General features: G+C 33.3%; 2 protein-coding genes across 8 annotated transcripts in view; one reads left to right on the forward strand and one right to left on the reverse strand.

Moving 5' to 3' along the window:
* The window catches only part of PCDH15 (protocadherin related 15), a 751,961-nt gene that overhangs the window by 678,899 nt on the left and 55,768 nt on the right, over positions 1–17,294 (forward strand). For all 7 annotated transcript variants that reach the window (XR_014230935.1, XM_082339387.1, XM_082339383.1 and 4 more), the window contains one exon: positions 9,498–9,713. Coding sequence is in view for 6 of the 7 variants with exons in the window: in XM_082339387.1 (XP_082195513.1) it covers positions 9,498–9,713 (216 nt within the window). In the remaining variant the exon portion in view is untranslated. The remainder of the gene's footprint in view (positions 1–9,497; positions 9,714–17,294) is intronic.
* LOC309635420 (uncharacterized protein) overlaps positions 1–17,294 on the reverse strand; it is a gene marked incomplete at its 5' end in the record, with an annotated part of 576,760 nt that overhangs the window by 63,873 nt on the left and 495,593 nt on the right. The gene's annotated exons all lie outside the window — the stretch shown is intronic.

Here is a 17,294-nt window from a genome sequence, read left to right on the forward strand (position 1 = left end):
CAGTATCAACTTATCCAGAGAACAGTTTTAAAAAGAATATTTTTTAAAAAGGGCATATTGAGTGTTTTTTTTTTTTTTTTTTTTTGGTCCTTATCATACCACACCATAGCAAACCACAAAATTGGGTGAGGTTATCTTCAGTAACTAACATATGTCTGAGAAGTAGAAAAAAATCTTGAAGTTCTTTTAACTAAAATAGAAATGTAATTAAGATATTTGTAAAATTTCTTAAATAGGCTTTTTCAGAAAGAAGGTACTAAAGCCATATAAAAAAAGTAATCCCAGACTGGAAAAGTCCAGCAATTTAAGATGTTAAAGACATCCCTTAAATTCCCCCCTTGTAGATAGACGTGGTGAAAAATACCATTTCTCCAAGAAAAAGTATGAATAGAAAATTCTGAACAGCAAAAAATTTATCTTTCAAGTTTATAAAATGAACTATCTGTTAAAAAGTTGAAAAATGAAGCAGTCCTTTCTCTGGCTTTAATGAATCACAGCATGACAGTTCATCTTTCCTGGCACCTCCTGAGCATATTAACGTTATGTTAATAATCATCATGAAAATTAGGGATAACTAATGAGAAAAGGAAAAGAACACAGTGAAAATGTGCAATCTCACATACATTTATAAGGGTCTGATTAGCACTAAATGCAATTAAAATATTGAATTCTCTTTCAACATGTCATTTAATGGAGCAGCACGACCAGGATAAGGGTATAAACAACTCTATTTCCTGCCAGTGTTTGTGTTCTGCTTTGTCCTGAAAGAGAGATGTGGAGATGAAGCTACTTGTCTTAATTTAATTCCTACTGAACTCTGATAGTATCTGCACAGAAGGAAAACAATGAGAAATATTAAAGTGCAATTTTTAATGAAATCTGTCGGCTTAGTACAGGGGCTATCTCTCTCTGAAGCAGGGAGCCTGGGAATAATCTTCACCCCACCAAAGACTTCTCTGGGCACAATAAGTCTGTTGGCAAATACTGCATGGGCCTTAAAGTCAAAGATTAAAAGCTCTGCTCACCAACTGTGTGATTTGGGGTCATTTACCGAGTTCTCCACAGTTTGGAATACCATTTACAGAATGGCTTTAGATCCTTCTACCCACCCCAGAGTTAAGAAAATTAAATGATACTCTATTCATAAAGTGCTTAGCCCAATGCAGGACACTGGTTATACGTTCAGATTATCTCTGATGTTTTCCCAGATCTTTCCTGATTATAATCTTCTATATATTACTCTTTTTCAGTGCTGACATCAACCTACATTTAATTATTTCAATCATTGTCAGTGCCAATTCTTCATTGGCTGAAGAACTATTTAGATTAGAGCAAGTTAGCCGAAGGCAATTAGGTTAAAGACAGGTTGGCCAGTGCTATGCTTTGGCCAAAACAAAACAAACATACAAACACACAAATAAAAACTAGCAATTTTATTACATATAAATGCTATCTAGTAACTGTCTTTCGAGCTTTAACTCTGATGTTCTGTGGGGTGGTTTTACAAAATTTACAGCTTTTTTTTCTGTTTGTAAATAATTTTACTTGATTATCATAATTTTTTATCCTACTCTTAATGCTATGTACTATCTGAAATGGAAATATACTCTTTTGTTTGAAATAAACAAAATTCTCAATGGCTGATTAATGACTGAGAATACTAGTTATAACGTCATAAAGCTGACATGATCTTGATTGTTTGTGCGAGGCACTCCATTTCACACCTCAGTGAATATTCACAGCCACCCTATTCAGCATGTCCTATTTTCCTCATTTTACAATGAGGAACTAAGCCCTAGAGAGTTATTTGCCCAAGCTCATATAGCTAATAAGTGGTAGACTCAAGCTCACATCCATCACTTCTAAATATTGATCTCTGGTATTCTTCTACTGACATTTCAGCCAAACATTATTTGACCACTTGCTGGACATGATACTAGAATAAAAGATATGAATAGAAACACACTTTATGTGTAATAAAGACACTTAAATATTGTAATATGCAAAGGTAAATGCTATACTAAAAATAATATAAAATATACTACTGGAAACATGTAGGTGGAAGCAGCACTCCCTAAGGGAGTCAGGCCAGCCTTCAGAAAAGCAGTAATTTAAGCTGAGGTTTTAGTGCCTTATTCAACATTACATATACTCAATGTGTGTGTGCACACATGCATGCCATAGTATAGTCCAGGAGTGAGTATCATGTGGCCTAGCAGACAAGAGACATTTTAAGAGAGAAGAAGCCATGTGTGCAAAGGCCTGGAATCATGAAAGAACATAGATTGTTCAGGGAAAAAAAAGTAGGTAATGTGATTGGTTTTGGAGAAATATAAATAGAGTAAATGTAGGGCAAGAAATTGAAATGTTAAACTAGGATCAGATTGCGAATATTTCACGGACTTGTCTTAAAGTTCATCTTCTGGGAGGTGTGAGTTATCAGTCATTTTTAAGCTATTGCTGAATTTAAAAATGTGATAGGAGAGCCTGATTTTGGGCAACATCAGCTTGATGAATAGTCACTGAAGTGAGAAGTATTTCAGAGTAGAACTCAGAGGGCTTGCTGATGGACTGAGAGTAGAAAGGCAAGGGGTGAGATAAGGCAGTTGAAGTGTCTACTGAGACTTTTAGCTCAGTTCAATCCATAGGTACTGATGCCTTTACCAGGCAAAGAGAAGACAGAAGGAAGATCAACTATGGTAGCCCAGAAGAAGGACTAGGAGGGTGGGAGATGAGAAGAAACTAAAATTGGTTTGGATTGATCAAATGTAATGTAACTAAGGAAGAACCAGAAAGTTAGAGATAATGAATACGTCATTTAATTTCTTTTGAATACGAAAAGATTTAGGATTTGTAACTACAGAATTTCTGCAAAAGTACAAATTTCTTAAACATTTTAATATAAGTAAGTTTTTGGTAAAAATCTATAATATTTTATGATCCAAAATCAACTTTAAAAACTAGTTTCCTCTCTCAAAGAGAGGACTGAAATTGTGCCTGTATTTTCTTTTCATACTATGTCTATTGAATAGAGTGCAATTTCTTTCTTTTCCACATGAATGAGAAGTTAGAACAAATGATTTCAGAGTTCATTTCAAAGCATCATTGAAGAATATATGATCACATTATATTAGCAATGATGAAAAGAATAAATTATTTTTTGAGATAATATTTATTTTTGAATACATTTTACAAGGAAATGGAAATAAAACTAAAAAAATGTTTCATTTATTACATAAATGCAGGACTTGCTTATTTTGAACTCATGCCTTCTGTAATACAGAATGTTTCAATGTATAACTTTAAAAAAATTATAAAAGGAATATTTTGCTTATCTTCAGGTCAGTTTCTCTCTTCAATTTTTCAAATAGATACTATTGTGTGATATTTGCCACCACTCTTTAACTTAAGAGTAAACTTTGGCAAATTCTAACTAGGATAAAATAATAATAAAACCCCTGACAATTCTGTAATTCTGTGTTGCATGATCTTACAAACCATTATTAAATTGTTGTTTCTACATCAAGTTGTGTTTTACTCATTAGAATATCTCTGAATTACATTAGACTTTTACTTAACTATAGTTAAGTAAATGATTAATGGGCATATTGAAATTAGGGATTATTTTTATTGGACTGTGGTCCTTTTTTTTCTGATGTTCTTATAAAAATTAAATACTAAGATTTCTTATTTAAAATGTTTCTTTCCTCTTTTTCTGTTTTTGTTTTTATAGAAGTCTTAAATAACCTTCTAACTAGATCAATCTACATGACACTTTCCTTATTTATATTTTATTATATGTTGGACATATTGCCTTTAAGGGCTTTAAAATGAAGGTTTCTTTGTAGTTCCTAAAAACGCAAGAGCCATTTTGCCCCTTACAAACACAGCTTGACATACTGACATTAGTCGTGGTAATGTGAGATTTGAGAACTTTTACCCCGACATTCTAAAATATTTACACGCTATTTCAGGGAGAGTGAGCCTTCAGTGCTGTTAACTGTTAAAATGGGGTCTAATTGAGAAGCAAAAGTTAAAGTTAGCATTATTGGACTTTAATGGGCTTTGGAAGTTCTTTGGATATCACTAATTATTCCACTAATATTTCTGCATCCATGGTATTCATTTAGGCAACAGAGGGGAACAGTTATTTAGGCTGTGAGAAAATTAATGGGCTCACCTACTCCCCTGTATGATAGAAGCAATTATTTGGTGATTTTCTCTTAATGTTGGGCACCTGTGTGCATTAAAATTTCCAGATGAGGTCTTAGAAATGTGTAAGTGGTTTCCTGTGTCTTAGCCTTCATTTAAAAATATAATTACAGCAAGTATAATTATAATATTCATTTCTGACTTTCATTTTTTTAAAAACAACTCTAGACATAACTTTCCTGATTTTGCTCACTAAGAGAAACTCATAAAAGTCAGTGAGTCAGATCTTCCAGTCACCTCTTCTACATAATAATGGCTGTGTCAGGAACCCAGTATAAAGTTTTGATTATAAAGAAGCAGATGTTATAAATAAAGTGACATTGATTCTTTAGTAAATTTGATTCATTTAGAGTTTTCATGATAGATCAGTTTTAATTTTTAGACATTCGTTTAGCCAAACTTGTTAGATGTCCCCTTATTACTATCTAAAAAATGATGGAATAGATTTATAATTTTTATTTTTTTCCCTTTCATAGAATATCTCTATGAATGTTTTCCAATTTTTAAAGAAACAATGCAGGTTATATACACATAGTTTATTTATTTAAGAAAATACACCTCTTGGCTCTTTTGCTCTATTCATGCTTGAGTTCACTAATGACATTTTAGGCAAAGCTTTTCCTTCCAAACTGGTACTTAGCCCCCCAGAATGCATCAGGCCTAACTTTTGCTCTGTCATTTAGTTCACTAATACTCTTGTGCCCTATGCCTAACCTTCTAACAACTTCATTTATGAGCTTTTTATTTCAATTATTTTTTTCATTTCTAGAAAATACATTTTACTTAAGTTCAACTATTCTCATTTTATTTATATTTTAAAGATCACTATTATTTAGTGAAATATATTGTTCATTTACTTTATGCTCTCTGTCCGCTAATTCAAATATCTAAAGCCTTTGTGGGTACAACTTTGATTTTTTATCACAATAGACTCTTTTCTCATGGTATTTTGTTTCTTGTTCATTTTGAGAATTATTTGACTCTAAGTTTTCATCTTTCTTGCAACTTATTTGTTAGAATTATTTGAGGCATATGTTGGAGGTAGCTTTTTTGAAAAAGTGCTTGCTTCTGTGAGGAGGCTAGGCCATTGTCAGTCAAAGACCAGTTTCTCAAATTCCCCGTTGTGGGTTTTCTGTTCATTCAGGTAGAGCTCAGGACCACTGAATTGACAAATTGAGAATATTATGGTTTATCCTTGAGTTGAGGAAATTGGTAGTGTGTGAATAAAGGCTGCAAACTCTGATGAAGGCTTGTGTTGGTTATGGATTGAGTCTCAAGGAAGTTTTGGGGTTTTTTTGTTTTTTGTTGTTGTTGTTTGGTTGTTTCTTTGTTTGTTTTTTCTGCACTGCATTCAACATCAAGGTTTAAACCAGGCAGTTTTCTTTTTAGTTTTGGGTGGTAGTGGCAGTGGTGGCTGGAAAGGAGAGATGACTTTCTCATTCACCCTTAAAGTGAGAATTTAGCATTCTTGAGAGTGGAGTCTTATTAGACTCACTTCTATGAGTGGGCCTTCGGTCTTGCCTCCTATTCTCTGAGTCACTCAAGACCTCATAAATTAAATTTTAAGTTCACCTAGATCAGAAGAAACCCTCTAGGTGAAACTACCATCGGTACTAAGCTGTTTGTATTCTTGCTTTCTCTTAGTTGTTGACCTGCATATTTATTATTGTCTTTCTATCTCCTTGATATGTCTAGGAAAAATTCTGAAGATCATTTATCTAGCATTTAATGTTGTTTTCACTGGGATTTTAGTCCTGGTACTTATTCTGACATATTGAATGTAGTGGTTATAGTATAGGTTTTAGAATGAGACTTACCCAACTTTGCTATCAACTATCTTTGTGATTATGAGCAAGTTACTAATCTCTCTGTGCCTCCATCTCTTCACCTATAAAATAATAACAATAAAACTTTCTCAAAAGAAAGGATGGCATGAGATTATGTATGAAAAGTATTAACATAGCACCTGGAAAATCATAATAGCTCAATAAAAGTTAGCTCGCCACAGCAGCTATAACATAACATTACACAAATAATGTAAATGGACTTTGTGGTTTAAAGATGTGGTTTAAAGAGCGCTTGACAGGTTGCTGACCTGAGACTGACCCAGCCTCAGTCACTGACTTTAAGTGGACCCTCCGCAGTTCAAACCCAGTTGTGCAAGGGTCAACTGCCTATAGGTTTTTGTTTTAAATCATGTGTTTATTGAAATCGAATAGACAAAGTTAAACTTAATAATCCTTTAAATTGATCATAAGTAGAGTACCAACTGGAATTTTTATCATTCATGTTTTAACTTGCTAGTTTCAACTATACTTGGGAGAGAGGGGGTAGATTTGAAAGAATGCTAATGGTCCTGGCAACTATCCTCATGAGTGTTTTCTGAAATAAGATCTTTTCAGATTCCAAAGAGGATCAAACCTACTCAAAGATTAAAAATTTAAAGTGGAGTCATTACTAACAACATACGTATGACAGTAAAGTTTTATATATTTGAAAAAAAAAAACACACAAAAGAAGCAGACTCACAGATATAGAGGACAATCCAGTGGTTACCAGTGGAAAGAGGGAAGGGGAGAGGGGCAATATAGGGGTAGGAGAAAAAAAAAAAGCAGTTATAATGGGATTATAAAAAATCATCTGTGTGAAACTTTTGAAAATTGTAAAGCACTATAGAATTTAAGAAATCTTTCATTCAATTAAAAAAAAAAAGGTCCAGTAAACATGATTTTTTTAAACCCTGTATCTCATTTTTGACAATTTGCTCCTAATGTACTAGGGAAAATCATTTAAAAAAGATATTTCTGAGTTACCCAAACTTTTGTATTAAATGATTATTTGTTTCAGGAAAAGTATGTTTAAAAACACCTTAATCTGTTAAGGTAAAATATGGTACTTTGTGGTTATAATAATTTAATAAATTAGGAATAGAGCAAAGTGAAATTACTTGTTTATTGAAATTGGAAGTTAATCAGTAAGAACTGTGCAAAGAAGCTTAATATACCAAGCAATCATGATGATTTTACTGTAACTGCCTTTTCTTTTCTAAATGTGATTATGTTGTGTTACAGGGTTTATTTTAAAATATTCAGGTTTAGAATCTTACAACACAAAATTGAGTAGAAGTCAGACAGGAAACAGACCATGTATTATGATTCCATCAATATAAAGTTTAAAAATAAGCATAACTAATCAATGGTGTTAGAAATCAGGATAGTGGTTTCTCTGGCGAACTGGGTATGGCTGGAAGGACAGGATGGACATTCTGGGATGGTGGTAATGTTTGATTTCTTGATGCAGGTGCTGGTCCATTGGATGTGTATATTTTGCAAATTTTTATTGAGCTGTGTATTTATGATTTGTACATTTTTTGGGCCAGTTTCTTATACCTCAATAAAGTTTGCATTAATGGTAAAATGTTTATTTCAGGGGAAATACCTATGTTAATCATAAGTGAAAGGATAATATTCAACCAAATCTTTGATTCAGCATGTCTTAAATTTGCTCACAGTATATGAAAGAAATGTCTTTGATTACTTAATTCAAACTCTGATTTTAATTTTAGTTGGGAATGCGCTTTTTATTTCTTACTTTATACTTTGTTAAATGAATAAAAACCTGGGTTTAAAGCTTAAAAATAAACACTTTGATAGCTATTTTTCTTTCTTTTTTTTTCTCTTTAGTGATAATGTGACCTATGTTGGAATCTAATTACTATTCCTCTAATGCAAAAACTAAGCTCCGCCGTTATGTAAAACATATGGAGCATTTAAAGAGATGAGCTGGTAGCTCGAGCTTCTCCTATTCTAAAGCTGAGAATTTTAACTTATGAATTTCAAGAAATATTTTATCCTGAAGCAAAATATTTGGATTTTTTTATTTTAAGTTACCTTGTCTAACAGATAAATTTATCCTGAAATGTTTTAAATGGTTAAGCACGTATATAGAATTTAAAGCTAGGGATTCAAACTTATGCTGAATCTCAACACACATTTGTTATTATTTACTATTATTGTCATTATTTGTAGCCCAACTTTACCACTTACTTTGTAGTCTTTGGCTATTTACATTTAATAAAAAATTCACATTTCACTTCCTTGGTCACATTAGCCTCATTTCAAGTGTTCAGTGGTCATATGTGGCTAGTGACTACTGCATTGGACAGAGGACATGTAGAGCATTTCCATCATTGCAGAAAGTTCTATTGGACAGCACTGATTTATGTAACTAGAATAATATATTCCTCAGAGAGTTTTAATTTTGTTAAACAAAATTATTTTTGTAGAATTATTAACATTGTAATGGTAAATCATAAATGCTTGATATCTGATATTTAACAATAATATTTAATAAAATAAGAATAACCAGATAATAAAAATAATTATAATAATTAAAATATAAATGTTACCTATCTAGTATCATGAATAAAGTTACATAGCCTTGTATAAATTCACTAAAACTATCTTATCCACCATTCCACTTTCAAATATTTCACTGTGACATAATTCTCAAATTGGCATTCTGAAAAATTCCCCTGAAGTAGAAACCATAGAGACAGGCTAATATTATTACGCTCACAGCTTTATTTTTAAAAAAGTATTCTAAGCAACTATTTCTTTCAAAATTCTAAATGTGAAGAAACCTCAACATGTAGAACATAAGTACCTACAACCAGGAAAAAAATTAAATTATCCTGGTTAATCAGGATACAAGCTGATGAAAAAGGAAGCTGGACTGATATTCTAACCCTCTCTAATTTTGATATGGCACTAACTAATTAGGATCTCTTTATGTATATCTAGATTTATTGTTTAAAAGATCTGAACACTGTCCTGTTGTCATTTGAGATATTTTAATACATTATTTTTTCCCCTTTAGGAAGTAGGTTAGATCAAAAGCACAATCACATGCTATGCCTATTACACAAGACAACGTTTAGGTGAACAAACAGTTTCATCCTTAAACCATTTTGGATCTCAGCCCAGAGTTGAACCCATCAAACATACCAATCAAAACACTTGGTTCATCATCTGGACTGAGTTAGTGTCTCTGTCCCTTGTATTCACAGTTTAATAGTCATTATCCTTCTCATAATAGCCATTCAACCCTGTGTACACAAAGTCTATAAATCTATAGAACAGTATCTAGAAAAATATAACCTTAGGAGGGCTTTATTGTGTTATTATTACACAAGAAATACAAACAGTCTTACAAACATAAATAAGCCCTTTAATATAGGTTATTTTTTTCCTGCTTATTTATAACCTGTGTTTTTTCCCTCCTAGGCTACTGATAAAGATACCGGCAATTATAGTGCCATGGCATACAGACTCATAATACCACCAATTAAAGAGGGAAAAGAAGGATTCGTGGTGGAAACATACACAGGGCTTATCAAAACGGCTATGCTCTTCCATAATATGAGGAGGTCTTACTTCAAGTTTCAAGTCATTGCAACTGACGACTATGGGAAGGGCCTAAGTGGCAAAGCAGATGTTCTTGTGAGTAGATAAAACTTCAGATAAGTGGGCACATGCAAGTACTAACCAGGGGTCAGTGTTTTAACTCCTAGAACTTTTAAATGTTTGAAATAGGTTTTCCAAAACAAGAATGTGATTAATTTTCATCCAGGTTGTTAATATGTATAGTTTAGAATATTAAAAAATACAACTTTATGGGGGTTTATTTTTTCTGACATTTCGGAAGTGTACCATATCGTTTTTAAACATGACTATGACAGCAATGTCTTAAGCACTGGTCTTCTGTTTGGTCTACAGATCTCATTTTTAATATAAAGTTGGCTGGAGCTACTTAAAATTTTAAAATGCTTCACAGAGTTGTGCTGTAGAAATTAAAATGTATGAAATTTTTATTACTGTTTAAATTACGTTTAGGCCTTTTGTAATTAAGAAAACAAAAGGAAATGTATTAGAGCAAATTCATGTTTCAGCAGAGGTGACTTCCTTGTTTTACCAAAATCCCCACTGATGACATTGGTGATCCTTGACGGGGTTATATTTGGCTTCAGTCAATAATATCACTTTTCTACTCTGACTTTTTCTTAGGCTGTACACAAGGTCAGTGGTGGGTCATTACCAAGGGCAGTCTGATATTGGCATTTATTCAAAATATTCAACACCAAAGCATTTATCCAATGGAATTGCTACCAACTTTGGAAGTGTGGATTATTTAGACTTTTTTCTGATGAAACTAGTAAAAGTTATAAGTATCATTACTATTGGAAATACTTGTCACATAAAGACAAAATCAAGTATAATTTTTCTTTTGCTGTTTATACCTTACTAAATCTTCAGTTTTCACTGTTCTCCTTATCTAGTTATCAGGACAATATTAGCCATCAAATAGATGCAGACTCAGTCAAATATTTTTCTTAGATAATGGTGAAGACCAATCACCATAATTGTGGATATGAAGACCAGAACATTCTCATTTATAACAGTAAAGCTGCAATAGAATAAACAAAGGCCAATGTAAGCCAAAAAGCTTTTGACATAGAAGATATTAAGGTTGGCATAGATTTTTTGATAAAAATAAGATCTGTAAACCTTATATAAAATAGTTTTGTCATTTCTCTTCCTGTTATTTAAGATACGCACATTGTGGTCTTTAAGGCTACATAATAAGTATATTACACTATATAATTAAAATATTATATAATTTAAATATTACAATAACATAAACAAAACATAACTATAGGTTATATATGTAATATGTACATAAGCAATGTGAAGTTTATAGATTTCTCATTTGGATTCTAAACTATTGTGAGGGAATTTAAAAGTATATCTTTAAAATTATCTAAGATATATTTAGAAAGATAAAGTTTAAAGTAAACATAATGTGATATATTTATTAACCACAATATGTATATGAGGAACCCTTCCTAGCAAAATGATATTTATTATAAAATCAGAAATCCTTTCAATCAAGAGAAGGGAGACATAGAGAAATAAGATTTAAGCAGAGGGAACAACACGTGCCAGAACCAAGAAGGAAGAGAAATCATGACAGTTCTGAATGACTGATAGATATTTACTCAGCTTAGGAGAGTGAGGGAGAGAAAGTGAATGAGAGACAGGGCTGGAGATGGAAGTAGGTGGTCCATATATCAATAAAAGATGTAGCCCATATTAAAAATATTAGAACTTTTTCTTAAAATAATGGGAAATCATTGAAAAATTTTTGGTAAAGGTGAGTGAAGATATGATTTTTAATTTAGATAAAACTTTCTTACTTAATGCAAATCTGGTTCTCCCCTGAGGCTACTACTTCTACTGCTGCCTTCTCAAGCAGTAGCTTTTGTTTGTATTATTTTCTGTTTTTGTTTGTTACAGACTTTGTACTATCCACTGGCAGAATAAGATCCTCAATGTACAACATCACTGCTTCTAGACCCTCCTTCCTAGGAATCAGCCTTGATTTTCATCATCTGACTGTCACTCGCTGCCTCACTTTATTGCTGGGATCTCCCAAGCCTTGGGTCAATCCCCAACATATCTCAATGAGTTCCCCTCCTGAGTTACTGTTACGTTCTCCAACAAGCCTCCTGTCCTAAGTTTGAACAATTTCATTATATGCAGAGATGATTCTTCAAATATCCTGAACTCACAATCACTTGAATGCCCTTCCTCCAATGGCTTTCCACTTACGGCACCCCCTCTGTAACCTCCATTCCAAACCTCCCATTCTTTGACCATCATACTAGATGTGTTCAGCTAACTCCAGCACTCTTCTATCTCCACCAAGACCTTCAGTCTATTTTCTGTTTAGCCTACTATGTTTTCATTTTCCCTCTACCCCTCATGTTTTCTCTTTCCTGCTTGCCAGATTTATAGTGCATTATTAATTATTATAAGCACTCAATCACATAAAAATGCAACTTCCTTGCCCTCTTTCCCTACATCACACTCACTTGGAAAAAACATAACTCTAGTTAATTCCAACTTTCTCCTTTCTCCAGACCTATATCCATGCTGGATGCCTGCAAAAACATGTACAATTATATAGTTAGTCTTACTTTAAATTGATGATGAAAGCCCCCAAGTGAACTCTTACGTTGTCCAGTAACCACATTGTATTTCCTGGTCCATTCATGTTCCTTCTCTCCTAGAAGAGCTTCTCTCTCACAATCCTCCAACGCTTCTTCATCCTCACCATTGCCTAATTAACTGGCATCCTATTTCACTGAAGGATAAAGTTAAAGCATTTAGAAAGATACTTCTACAACTCCTGCAACTAAATCCGCCTACTTACCAGTATTTTCACCAACATTCTATGCCTTATTTCCTGTTTGTTTAGATGAATTCTCTATGCCTTTTTTTTTTTTTTTTTTTTGGCTGCATTGGGTCTTCGTTGCTGTGGACAGGCATTCTCTAGTTGTGGTGAGCGGGGGCTACTCTTCATTGCGGTGCGCAGAGTTCTCATTTTGGTGGCTTCTTTTGTTGCAGAACATGGGCTCTAGGCACGCAGGTTTCAGTAGTTGTGGCACACAGGCTCAGTAGTTGTGTCTCGCAAGCTCTAGAACACAGGCTCAGTAGTTGTGGCGCACAGGCTTAGTTGCTCCGTGGCATGTGGGATCTTCCCAGACCAGGGCTCAAACCCTTGTCCCCTGCATTGACAGGCGGATTCTTAACCACTGCACCACCAGGGAAGCCCAATTCTCTATGCTATTATCTGGAGCCATTACCTCCACATGTGCAACAGATCCAATTCTGCTCACCAGCGCTAGGACACTGTTTCAGCAACTCTCCTACTTCTTTTATACATTATCAGTAACAATAGCCCCTCTTTATTTGATTATTCCCATAACTGTACTATTTTTCAAAAATTATTTAAAAAACCCTCTTGACCTACATCTCATACCAGCTACCACTCCATTTCTATGTTCCTCTTTCCAGAAAAATTCATTGTTAGTGCCAACTCTAATTTCTCACCATCTAATCTCTCTTAAACCCTCTTGAATCAAAATTCCTCTCCCCTCACCCAAAATTGCTTATGTCAACATCATCAATGGCTTTCACTTATTAAATGCACTGGTAAGTTCAGTCTTCATCTTATTTGAACCATCAGCAACACTTGATTGATTATTACCTTTCCTAGGCTTTCAGGCCACCATTCTCTTATTTTTCTCTTCCCTCACTGTTCATTCCTTCTCAACCTTTTGCTGGTTCATTTTCTTCTCCTGACCTTTTAGTCAATGTTCCTTAGAGCTTGGACATTAATTCTCTTTTCTATCTGCACTCACTGACTCAGTAAACTCATTCAGTCCAACAACTTTAAAATATCGTCTATATATTAGAAAATGTCAAATTTATATCTTCACCCCAAAGCTCATTCCTGAACAGCAAATTCATATATCCAAGTGTACATGCAGTGTTACACTTGAATATCTGCTAAAGATCTATTTATGTTTCCTAAGCTGAACTCCTCTTCCTCATCACATCTCTCCCACCTATAATCTTCCCAGTTTCGCTTGATGACCAAATGAACTTTGAATTCCTTAGGCTAAAAATTTCTTAATTCCTTTCTCTACTCAACCACACATTTAATTCCTCAGTAAATAATGTTGTGTATATATATGTACTATAGCATACATATGCTACATATGTGTGTTATCTGCACATTTTCCAAAACTTCTGTTACAATTTGGTTGAACAACCATCGTAACTCACCTGTATCATTGTGCAAACTCACTAACTTGCTCTCATGCTTCCACTCTTGCCCTGCTAAAGTCTGGTTTTAATATAGCAAGTAAAGTGATATCTTAAAATGTAATTCAGGTCCTGTTATTTCTCTGCTCAAAACTTTCTAATATCACCCCAATTCTTTCAGAGAAGTTTTTAGATCATTATAGAAGACTATGAGACCCTTGGTAATCTGGCCTCCAATGATCCGTTTTCTACTCTTCTCCCTCTAACTCCTTCGAACCCAATAATGTTGGCCAATTTGCTGTCCTGAAATAGCCAGAAATGCTCTCACTTTAGAGATTTTGCAATGGCTCTACCTAGAATGCTTTTTTGCCAGATGTGTTCAGGACTAGCTCTCTTATCTCTTCTAAATATTTGCAAGAATGTATTTCACAGTGAAGCCTACTCTCACCATCCTAGTTAATATTGCAACATACTGTGTCATTTTACATCTCTTTATTGCTTTCTTTTTTCAAAAGACTTATCATATTCATGTTTTTTCCTCAGAAAAACTCCATGAGGACATGTTGTTTATTTATTTATTTATTTATTTAAATCCCTGATGTATCTCAAGCACCTATAATAATTCCTGTCACTGAGTGAGTACTAAATGCCTATGAGTTCAGTGAATGAATGGCCCCTCTCTTACAATACAGGTTAGCAGTTCTCAAAGTGTGGTCCATGAAAACCTGAGGGTCCCCCAAATCATTTCAGGGCCCATGAGATCAAAACTCTTTTAATAAGGATACTAGGACATGATTTGCCTTTTTACCACGTTGCATTTGCCCTGCTGCTGCCATTGTATGCTTCATAGCCATACATAAACAGACAAAAGGAAGCCTGTTTCAACTAAGAATGCCCTTACTTAAGCAGTAAAACATTAATTTTAAGCAATGTCTACTCTTGACTAAACACTTTTTCAATATTTTCTGTAATGAAATAGGAAGTAGGTATAAAGCACGTCTGGTGTGTATGGAAGTATCATGGTTGTCTGACAGAAAAGCTCTATGCAAGTTGAATTAGCTGCTTTTTTCAAGGAATAGCTTTTTATTTGAAAAAATAACTTAGAGATAAAATACGGTTATGCAGACTTGAATATTGATAGGCATTTTCACAAAAATGAATAAGATGAGACTGTCAATTCAAGGAAAACAACTGACAGTATTTGTTGTTAATGATGACATTCAAGCCTTCAAGCACAAATTAGAATATTGGGAAGCATGTATTCACTACTGTGAACTTGACAGCTTCCCATTACTCAGACTTTTCTGATGAGATCAGTGGTCATATTAAAGAATTTGATTTTTTTTCTTGATATTGCCTAATGAAATGTGTCAACATTTGAAAAACCTGCAATATTCAGTGAACCAATATTTTCCAAATGACCAATGCAAGATGTTAAAAAAAAATTCAAAGATAAAAAAATCCATTCAAAGTGCAAGATAGATAAATGTATTTTAGGGTAACTAAACATGGTTTTAGATTTCACATTGAAACTCACCTTGAAGAAACTCCCACTTGAGTTTTGGTGGAGTATTGAAGAAAATATACACAATTATCTTAAAAAAATTCTTAAGATACCTCTTCTTTTCAAGAAGTGAGATGGCACCAGAGACAGTTAGGAGAAATAGTGACCAGTCCAAGCAATAAATTGTGTGGGTCTCTATTCATTGTATAATATGTTAGCTATGTGGCTTCTGAGCACTTGAAATGTGGCTAGGTTGCATTTAGATGTACTGTGTAAAATACACACTGGACTTCAGAGACTTAATATGAAAAAAAAAATGTAAAAAAATGTATAAAGTATGTAAATTGATAACCTCTGTTTTTGGAATTATGTGCTGCACAAATGTTACTTTTCTTTTTTCCTTTTGACCATACCTAGTAATTTTAATCCATTACAAAGATCAAACCCAAAAATGATAAAAATAATTTTTTGGAAAAACTTTCATTAGTAATTAAGGCATAAAGAATTAAGTGAAGCAACTTTAAAGTAGAATTTTTTAAGTGTTTAGTGTAATAAACTGATGTGTATTTCTGAAAGTATTTGCATAAAGGCTATACTAGAAAAGTAACATAAATAAAGTCTAGTAATCTTAAACATATAAATATCTTTGCTATAGATGATATAAGAAACCAATGACTCAGGGACATATAATATTTTTGAAAGGTCAAAATTTAAGCTATAATAGCTTATTGTCTTCATCTTCATAGTTAAACTATGTACCCTCTACATGAATAATATGTCAGTACATTAAGGAGATTTTAAATTAACTATTTATAGATAAATCTAAGAAAACTACTTTTGTAGTTAAATGCAGTCTGACTTTTCTATCTTATCAGAATTAGAAATACATTACTGTTTTATTTTAAGAGTATAAAAGCATGTTTTCAAAATAGTTAATATTAGTTAATAATAGTTAATAAAATATTTTTGATAAATTTGATAAATTGTAAGCTTAATATGTATATATTCCAGATGACCTTAAATCTTAATTCATTTTGTTTAACAAATTAAAAATTCCTTTTGAAGTAATTTATCCTTCTGAATAAAGAGAAAGTACTGACAGTCCTTTAAAGGCAAATGATAGAGTTACTTATATCTGCAAGGCCAAATTTTGCTTCCAGATAGAGTCCCTAGCAGTTGAATTGATTGCATTCCAACAGTTTACTTGTAAATCAACTTCCAAAACTCAGAACTTATGTATACAAAGGGGAATTTTACCATTTCCCTGCACCAAATATAACTAACATTCTAGTTTTTCGTTGTTCTACAATTAGTGAAAATCTAACAGCTGTGTGTAATAAATCCCTCAGTGTTTGTCTTGGTAGGCTGATTGTGTAACAGAAAACTCTAAAATTTCAGTGGCTTAAACTAGCAAGTTTTATTTTTCTTTCACATGACACAACGAGAGCATATATGGTTGGGTGGTGTTCTTGACAGCTCTCTTGCAAATAGAGATTCAGGGACTCAGTTTTCCTTCCATCATGTTTCTGTGCCCTTCTCTATGGCCTCTTTATTCAGATAGAGATTGGGAAAGAAAGGGGAGGTTCACACATGAGACAGATTTAAGAATATTTATTTCTCCCTTTCTACTAACTTTCCATTGGTCAAAACTCCATCATATGGTTCCACCAAACTCCAGAGGAAGCTGAGAAATCTACTCCTGTTGAGAAAACAGTCCATGATTACTATTTGTTCCAGGCTGTTTGCTTTTGACCAGAATTTTTTTTTTAACCTTTCCTGGTCCAATGTTGAAAGGAAGGGAAAAAAAGATAAGGAAGGAAGGAAGAAAAGAAAGAAGAAAGAGAGGAAAGGAAGGAAGAAAGGAAACACATTTTCACAAATCTCATATATATTTTTCTAGAGATTTT

The sequence above is a fragment of the Balaenoptera borealis genome (genome assembly GCF_965194805.1).
Source record: "Balaenoptera borealis genome assembly, chromosome: 10".
Taxonomy (NCBI): Eukaryota; Metazoa; Chordata; class Mammalia; order Artiodactyla; family Balaenopteridae; genus Balaenoptera; species Balaenoptera borealis.